This window comes from Bidens hawaiensis, unplaced genomic scaffold, assembly GCF_021521415.1.
Source record: "Bidens hawaiensis isolate Kalapana, Puna unplaced genomic scaffold, B.hawaiensis_p1.1 tig00020423_1, whole genome shotgun sequence".
Lineage (NCBI taxonomy): Eukaryota > Viridiplantae > Streptophyta > Magnoliopsida > Asterales > Asteraceae > Bidens > Bidens hawaiensis.
In genome coordinates, this window is record NW_027493112.1 from 1 (window position 1) to 9,313 (window position 9,313).

General features: G+C 32.9%; 1 protein-coding gene across 1 annotated transcript; it reads right to left on the bottom strand.

The window, feature by feature from the left end:
* Positions 1-5,215: 5,215 nt before the first annotated feature.
* On the bottom strand, positions 5,216-7,295 carry LOC143560672 (eukaryotic translation initiation factor 5A-like). The gene is made up of 5 exons (XM_077048925.1): positions 7,173-7,295; positions 5,938-6,060; positions 5,801-5,857; positions 5,648-5,722; positions 5,216-5,562 (listed from the first exon to the last, which is right to left on the bottom strand). The coding sequence occupies exons 1-5, from the start codon at positions 7,293-7,295 to the stop codon at positions 5,461-5,463; spliced, it is 480 nt and encodes a 159-aa protein (XP_076905040.1). The 3' UTR covers positions 5,216-5,460.
* Positions 7,296-9,313: the final 2,018 nt, after the last annotated feature.

Here is a 9,313-nt window from a genome sequence, read left to right on the forward strand (position 1 = left end):
TTTTAAAGTTACAAGAGAATAACAAAAAATACGTGTCAACGTATGACTAAAACAAAATTTTTTACCAACAATAGATATCTTTATTTATATTACATTGTGATAACATTTTTACTAAGAATATAGTAATAAAACAATAAAGTAAAAATTAAAGCAAATATGATCAACTAAATTAAATATACTAATAAATCTTTAAATACATAATAAAAAGAAATCCAATATCTAGATGAACTTTTCCTCTATTATCAGTTTAAAATAGTTTAGGTTTTTAATTTAATAAAAAATTAAAAGAAAGAACAAAAGTTGTAGTACTTGCAGTTTTTACTTTTCTATTTACCTGGATGAACTTAAAATAATAATAAAAAACCCATCTTCTTTATTATCATCTTCTTCCTACTAGGCTAAACCTGCAACTATATATGCATCGTACGAAAAAAATTTCTCCCCTTCTCTCTTTATACAATGTTTGCTCAGGGGTATCCTGATGTATAAAGCCCTAAAAAGTAAATAAAATTTTGTACTACGCAACGAAAGTTAAGGGGTAACCCGGGTTACCCCTGGATATATGGTATATCCGCCTCTGGCGGTTGATATAGGTGATGATGATGGTTGATGCATGAGAGGGAAGATTGACGATGATAGGTGGTAATCGGAAGTTAACTGATGGAGAAAGTAGACCGGCGACGAAGAATATGTAAAGGAGAGAAATTAAATTAGGGTTTGATGATAAAAGTGTTCCACAAATAATAAGATGTTATAACTCATTTAAGGGCTATCTGGGTCTACCCATTACCGGCCAATTAAATTACTGTTTGATGATTGAGTGGTTATTTCACAAATAAATGAGATGCTATAAACCGTTTAAGGACAATCCGGGTTAGATGAGACCTATTACCCATGAAAATTATTGTTTGATTATGAAAGGGTTTTACAAAGAAATGAGCTGTACTCATTTAAGAATATCCGATTTTGATAAGATCAATATCTGCAAATTTAAGGGGGTGTTTGTTTTTTCTTCAAACATCTTCAAGGGAGCTAATGTCTGCACGCGCGCAGACATTACCCTTGAAGACTGTTTGTTTTTTTTTCTTAAAACAGATCTTAAGTTATCTTCTTTCATCTTAAAAGAAAAGCAAAGAAATCTTGCTTAAAACATCTTCGCAAAAAAATCATACTCTTATCCCTTTGAAGCCACCCTCTCATCCACTCCTCCCACCACCGTCCGCCACCACCACCCACCGTACGCCACCACCACCATCCCCCACTGCCACCGTCCACCACCATCCACCGCCACTACTCACCGTCCGCCGCCACTACCAGCATCCACCACCACTACCCATCGTCCGCCACCACCACCACCACCACCATCCATCACAGCCACCACCAATCACCACCGTCCACCACCCACCACAACCGTTCATCACCACCACCACCCATTGTCGGACGCCATCACCGTCAACTACCACCGTCCACCACCCACCAAAACCGTCCATTACCACCACCCACTGTCCACCACCACCATCCATCGCCATTACCCACCGTCCGCCGCCACAATTTTATTATTATATTTTCTATGTAACTTGAATAAATGACTTCTATCTTGTGAGATAAGTTTGACAGTTATGCAGACAGTATCAGCTTATAAAAACAAACAGTCTTATATTTTCAGCTTGCAGATCTTCAGACCACATCTTCAGTTGCAGACATGAAAACAAATGAAATCAGCTTGCAGACAGTTTATGTCTGCAAAAACAAACAGCACCTAAGTCAAACACATAAGAAATCTCAAATCATAAGTCAAACAATATGGTAACATGAGAGAGGATAGAGTGTGACTCCTAAGATTTTTTTTATAGATATTTATATAGTTGGATAAATAAATGTTTTAATCACATGAACCACTAGGTTATTAAAGAAGGGGTGGTTCTCTCACCAAGGTGGTTGAAAACTTGAAACTACTGCACGTGACATTTGATTACTATTTGCTATCGCACTTTTTCTTGAGGGTTTGGTCAGAAAATTTTAGGTAATATTTTATCTTAAATTACTTTAAAATAAGAATGATTTATAAACAAATCTCTTTTTATTTATAATAAAATAGTTTACTTGTGATTTATCTCTTATATAATTTAACTCTTTTCTTTTCGCTTCTTTCGTGTAATGATGAAATTGTTAAAATCACTAGCTGACCCGATAAATGGCATCGTCTTTTCCTTTTATCGGATCTATGTTAGAAGTTCACAAATCTTCTCTCCCTCTCTCATATTCGCCTTCTTGGATGCTTGTGAAGATGGATTTTCAATATTCTGTCTCTTTCTTACACACGGCATAAGCATCCCAGTGACCCCCGAATTACAGATGGTGATCTAATAACAAGTTTGCATAAGAAATATTGGTTGGTTGAAATAACATAAAATAATTTTCTGTGCTTGTATTTTTGTCCAAATTATAATCAAAGAGCTATTACAACTTACAAGAAGAATCCATTTGAGTCCTCCTCAAGGCTCCACTAGTGACCAAAATGCCTTAAAGTTACTTATATCTGTATTCTCTTTATAAATTTCCCTTTCTAGACTCAGAATTCATATATAACTTGAGAATCTTTTATCTTCAAGATCTCAAATTTTGAGTCTTACTCAAATTACTCTAGATTCTTCTTGGAATTTTTAATCATACAGCTTCAGTTGAATATTCATGCATGCATGGTCGTATTTACAACATATTTTTAGCAGTGATTTTTTTATCATCTAACTATACTATTAAACATCTAATATTCTAATCTAACCATACTATTAAAACAACACAATTTGTCCACAATCCACATGGCATTTAACTATTTCCTATTATATTATGACACATGACCCGTTTTCCTATTATAACTCATAGCCCGTAAGACTTTATAAAATTTTGAAAAATACATTATTGTAATATGGGTTTCAAACCCAAGATCTTATGTTTCAAACCAAATGTGCTTACCAACTCTACTAAAATGGTAATTGTGTTTGATTTCTTGACTTAACATAGATAAATGTGATTTCTCTTCAAGTATAAAACACAAAATTATATTTAATTGTTAACATTTTTATAATTCACAATATGACATTGCTTTCTCATATTTCTTTAATACAACCATTTAAGATTGTTTATCGTTTCTCTCTTTATTTTAAAATATAATATATTTTTATTTATTTTCTTTTACAACAAAATCTTAGTATTTGTAAAATTAGTTTTTAAATCTGTGACAACATGTTGTTATAAATATCATTTTTATACACACAGTATTTAATTTAACAATATCAGTATGAATGTTTTATTTAAAATAAATCAAATATCAAGATTTGGTTTCAACTTAAAATTATAGTCCATAAGATATCAAAAACTTAATAAAAAAAGTTATAAATAAAAATTATTATATGAAACAATTAAATTTACGTATTACATATAATAATTTTTTATTTTATTATATTTTTCACCCGTGTAGATCATGGGCTCTAACCTAGCTGTATACTATATTAATTTCCATTAACAAGTTGATTAAATTCGGATCTATCATGCAAGTAATTGCATCTATACTTCCATTCTTGTGTTGTCTTTTGAAGTGCAAATTATGACATATCAATACTTTACGGTACATCATATCAACCATGTTTTATAACTGTTTATACATTTCTGCTCGTTGTCGTTGTCAACAGACGCCTCTATTGTTTTTACTCAAACCATATTAGATTATTAATATGAAGTTGCATACATATCTTGAAAATTTTCGGAAGTTTATTAGGGTCTATTTCATGATGTTCAGCCTTATTCGTTAGATACAAGTTCCATTATAGATCAAGAGTCGTGCGAATGCCCCTCGTCCCAATATGTCTCAACATCTTTAATAAATGACTTTTTCGGTTCTTTTATATGAACGCTAGCTTGATTGTAGCAACAACAGTGAGTCGGTAGCTATGATTGTGGTGTCGGCGGTGACGAAATCAATGTATGCTTTAAATTAACAAGCTTTGTATAAGTAAACTGTTTTTACTGGTTATATGATTTCTGTAGAATTGGATTGACTCGGTGTATATTTTAAATTTACGTAAATGAACACAATATAATTTTCTTTTACCTAAATCAACTGGTTTGTTGAATAATGGATCATGGTTAACCCTTAGTTGGTTGATAACATAAATAGTTTTAGAAACCTTTATAAAAAAGTAAAGTTAATAAATGTTGATATATATAGGTTATAGAATGTAATTACATTTATGATTTATACCCTCTCTGGTGCATGTGAATTTCTCTATCACATGTTTCAGACGGTCCACTGTACTGGATTATAATTAGTCAAAAAAAAATATTAGGTGTAAAAAAAAACACCTTCCAGAGGATGGTGTTGGAAAAAATGGTGTAGAATTAATAAAATGTCGTTCTAAATAAATCTTAGGTAAAACGACCTTAAGGGGGTGTTTGGTATAGAGAATGGAATTGTAGAGAAATGGAATTGCAGAGAAAGGGAATTGGTCTGGAGAATGAGAATTGACTGTTCTGTTTGGTAGTACAGAGATTTCAGTAGAGAAATATAGCTGAGAATCATTTCTCTTGTTTGGTACATAGAAAATAAACAGATAATTATATCAACTTTATCATTAGCACAAGTATTTTTTTCATAACAAATATTTATTAAAAAATAAAAAACATATAAAAATATGCATAAATTCCAACCAAAATATGCATTGATCAAACCAATTCACATACAAAACATAGTTTTTAAGCAAAAAACATCAACCATAGTTAAAACCAAATCACATACAAAACATACTTCAACCATACACAACTATCCCATTGAACCATCGGTATACAACTCGACCATCTCAATTTTCTTTTCTATTGTCAACGCAAGAAAAGAACGTCCTAGATCCACATCTTTACCAATCAAATGAGCTGCTTTGAACCGTTTTTTCGTAGTGATACCTGGTAAAGCTTTCAACTCATCACTAACCTTTTCATAGATTTCACGAGCCTCCATACCTTCTTGGCGCCAGAAATACCAACTGTCTAGATTATTCGTTAACTACAAGACTGTCTATGTATCATTCCAATGTGCCATCCGACTTAAACTTATGGCAAAACAACCACATGCATTGTATTATCTGGCTGCCAGTCGGTCTAAAAGGACAAGTTCCTAAGTCCATATTATTAAAATAAATACGATGGGTCAACAAACAGCAGAATATAGAGCACCAAGAAAACAAAATGATAAAAAGTAGAAGTGTACATATAACATCTCCCCAATAGCCAAAAAGTCAAAAGACTTCAACACAATAACAAAAACCGGAAACAAAGCAAAGATTGTAAAAAAAAAAATAAACGGAAACCTAAACAAACATTCTTCAAATAACCACCACCATAATCCAAACATACGGTTCTAAATCAGCCCTTAATTGCATGAAACCGTCATATGAAACATAATAAAAATGTTTACTTGGGACTAATATCCTTGAGAGCACAGATCTGCTCTTCTCCCATGGCAGACATAACAGTCACAACAAGATCCTTCCCTTCATTGAAACCATCCTTAATCTGCACATGTTTTGTTTTATTTAGTCGTGATTTTGAATATATAACAAATAATTGAAGTCGCATAAACCAAATGTTTTCAACTAACCTGTGTAAGCAGAGCGTCATCGGTTGGAAGCTTGAGGTCATCCTTGGTACCACCACTTTCGGTCAACAAACTCACCTAAACAAGCACCAAATAAGATATCAACATATGCACAGTAACGCTCAACAAAACTTCAAAATAGTAAAATGGGCTTACAAATCCATCCTTAGAGATATCGATGAGCTGGTAATCAGTACGGTTAACATGTGGAACCTACAAACAACGAGAAAGTCACATAAGCGAAAAAGAAAGAAAATTCTATGAAAATAATAAATGAGGGGTATAAAACATACATCACAATTGTGGGAAGATGGAACAATATCTTCAAGTTTCTTGCCATTGAAGATATCAATTGCAACAAAGTGACACTTAGCGTGACCGTGCTTGCCAGTCTTCGAAGTCGAGACTTCAACAACCTTCAAAAAATATTTACACAAGTTTAGCACACGAAACATATATAAACAAGAAAACCATATGATAACTTTAAATTGTTTTCATCTCCGAATTCAGTATCTTTATAAGGTCAAAACCCTAAACCAAAATAAAGGTGGATCAAAACCCTAAACCAAAATCATCCCAAACAGGTGTGCATAAAATCAAAATAACCTATCTGAAACCGGAACAAAAACCAACAGTTTGGTTTTATGTTTTCGTAAAAACCGAACCAGCCCAACTTTATAGATTCTTAATTTTACTTTTAAATTACAAAAATTTATTTGATATTTAGCTCAAATATTTTAGCCCAAATGTAAAATAAATCATTTAGTTAATAATTAACAAAATGATTTAGGCCCAAATTCATTAATTTAAGCCAATTTTCTTTCTCGTCCCAACAAGTTTCAAGCTCAAATAGCAAAACCAAAAAAATCAAAACCAAATGGTTTTCAAAAACTAAAAGTTTCGGTTTTTAGTTCAGTTTTAGCACTAAACGAATTCGTGCAGACCCCTACCAAATAAGACCAAAATAATCAGCTCATCGAACGAACATGATTGTGAGCAATACATCTCATCACAAACATTATCAAATCCATAACTTCATCCAAAACTTTGTAACAGTAACTTTAAATCAGTAACATATAAAGTTTATTTCCAAACAACTAACCCTATCAAATCCATATATTACTCTGTTTGCTGCTCTTAAACTATTCACTCGCTCAACAAACAAACACGAAGAAGACTTTGTTCAGTTCGATTCGGTTCACTACCAGCCCTAAGTCCATAATAATCATATCAACAAATGAACATAATTTACAACAATAGAGCTAATTAACTATTCTTCAATCAGTCAAAACCCTATCAAATTTGATCAAAAACATAAAATTTATACTCCAAACAATCAAACTCCTATCAAACAAAATCAAAAACATAAAATCAATTATTCAAACAATCAAAAAACTAACAAATCCATAAACCTAGCATACGAATCAGAGATTATTATTATTACAAGTACTATTAACATCAATAATATCAGATCTGAAATTACAATAATAATAATAATAATAATAATAATAATAATAATAATATAAACCTTGCAAGCACGATTCTTAATAACGATGTAACCGTTCTTCCTGATGGTACCGGCTTGCTGCGGGAAGGTCTTTGAAGCTCCGGCATCGGCATTTGACTCAAACTGATGCTCTTCGTCAGACATGATTCTACAAGGTTAGGTTTAAACTAGTAAATTATAAGCAAGATATTTTGATTGATGCTGTTTAATCCAGCAGTAACATAAATCTTCTAGGTTAGGTTAAGAAGTTAGTTGATCCAGCAGCAGCGTTAGCCTAATTGCAATTACACATACATATAATATAACAAATCATCACTTTGGCATCAGATCTTGGCTAAATTAACAGTTGTGAGCAATTAATCGTGAAATTAGGGCAAAATTAAATAAAATTAAAATTAATATTACCTGTTGTTGTCTGGCGACTTGTTCTCGAAGCTTTGTTGCCTGTTTCCTGATGGCTTCCATTCACCGGAAAAACAAACTGATGGCTTCCATTCACCGGAAAAACAAGCTTTGTTGCCTGTTTCCTGTTTCCTGATGGCTTCCTGTTGTTGTTCCCCGCTGTGTTCCTGAGTTCTATACACGGAGAGAAAAGAAAGAGTTTGAAAGGAAAAGGAGGAAAATGGGAGAAATGAAATCCTGGAAATCCATTTCTCCGCTTTTTGTAGAGAAACAAAATCAGAGAAATGGAAATGGTTTATTTCCATTTCTCACCTCTTTCTTTCATAAACAAACAAGAGAATTCTTTCCAATTCCATTTCTCACCCCTCAATTCCCTCTATCAAACACCCCCTAAATAGTGAAAATAAAGAGGTTTATGTTTAAGAGATATTGAGAAAAAAAAACATTATGTTTTATTGTTTTAATATTTTCTTTCAAACTTCACCACTCTCGACAGGGCCAACCCTAGGGTGGGGCTGGGTGGTCAATGGCCCCTGGCTCGACACTTCGCTAAACCCGAATTTTATTTTTTAAAAAAATTATATGCATTTTTATGAAAAACAATATGTAATTTAATGTATAAACTCAATTACATAACAATTAGCGTGGCCTGGTCGCAAAGTGGTATGACTTCCAATCAAAAGGTTTTGGATTCTAGTCTTATTATAAACATGCTTTTTTTTAACGACTAATTTGGATCACTCACGGACCACTGGAGTATCATTGTGCCACCAGTGATACCACGCGATCATATCCACCACCAAGCCACCAATTCAAAAGCAAACTCAATATTTGAGAAAAAACCTCTCTTGTGAGATTCGAACCCAGGACCTTATGGTCACTAAGTCTTATCTCACCACCAAGATACCATTGGACTAGAAATCCTTTGGTTCATTAGAAACATCCTTAAGCCTATTTTTATACAAAAGTTTTTTACACAACCAAAATCATAACCAAGTATGAACATTTAAAAATTAAATTGTTTAAACCCAACAAAAAACTCATTTTAGTTAAGACCCAAAATATTTTTCGTCAAATATTTTAACAATTCTCGAAGACAGCCCTGACTCTCGCATGATTGCTGGGGTGTCCACCACATACCAATGTTATTGCAACTCATCCTTTACCACGACCTATAACTATTGACACTGCCACAATCACTCTTTAACCACTAACAAAGACAATAGTCACAACAAAAATAAATAAATTCTAAAAGAAAAAACTGATAACATGAATGAACGATGACGAAATTGTGCATTGTTGCCGTTTGACGAACTTGAAAATTTATGCAAAACCGGCGACAATTACTCAGAAGTGACAATGGAAGCGTGTATTGCTGAGAAAGTGTTTTGACACGTTTGATTCTCCTCTTATGTCACTCGTAATTAAAACGCAAAAATGAAATGTTATAGATAGAAATACAGTGATGAATGCATTCATGAACCGTGCAAGCAAATCTTTAGATTGTGAAACAATCATGTAAGTGTTGGGTGCCTAATAGAACACGAATCCATAGACAAGAGAGGTAGGTGAGCCTAACTAAATTCTAAAAAGATCTAGTGTATTATTATTAGTTTAATAATATATGGATAAGATATTAATAATCGTGATAAAAGCCTTTCATTTATTCTCTCATCAATGCCCATATCCCTTAAAACTAATTGAGTTCGATGCCCATTTTAATTGAATTCGTGCCTATACTTTGGAAAACGACACGGTCG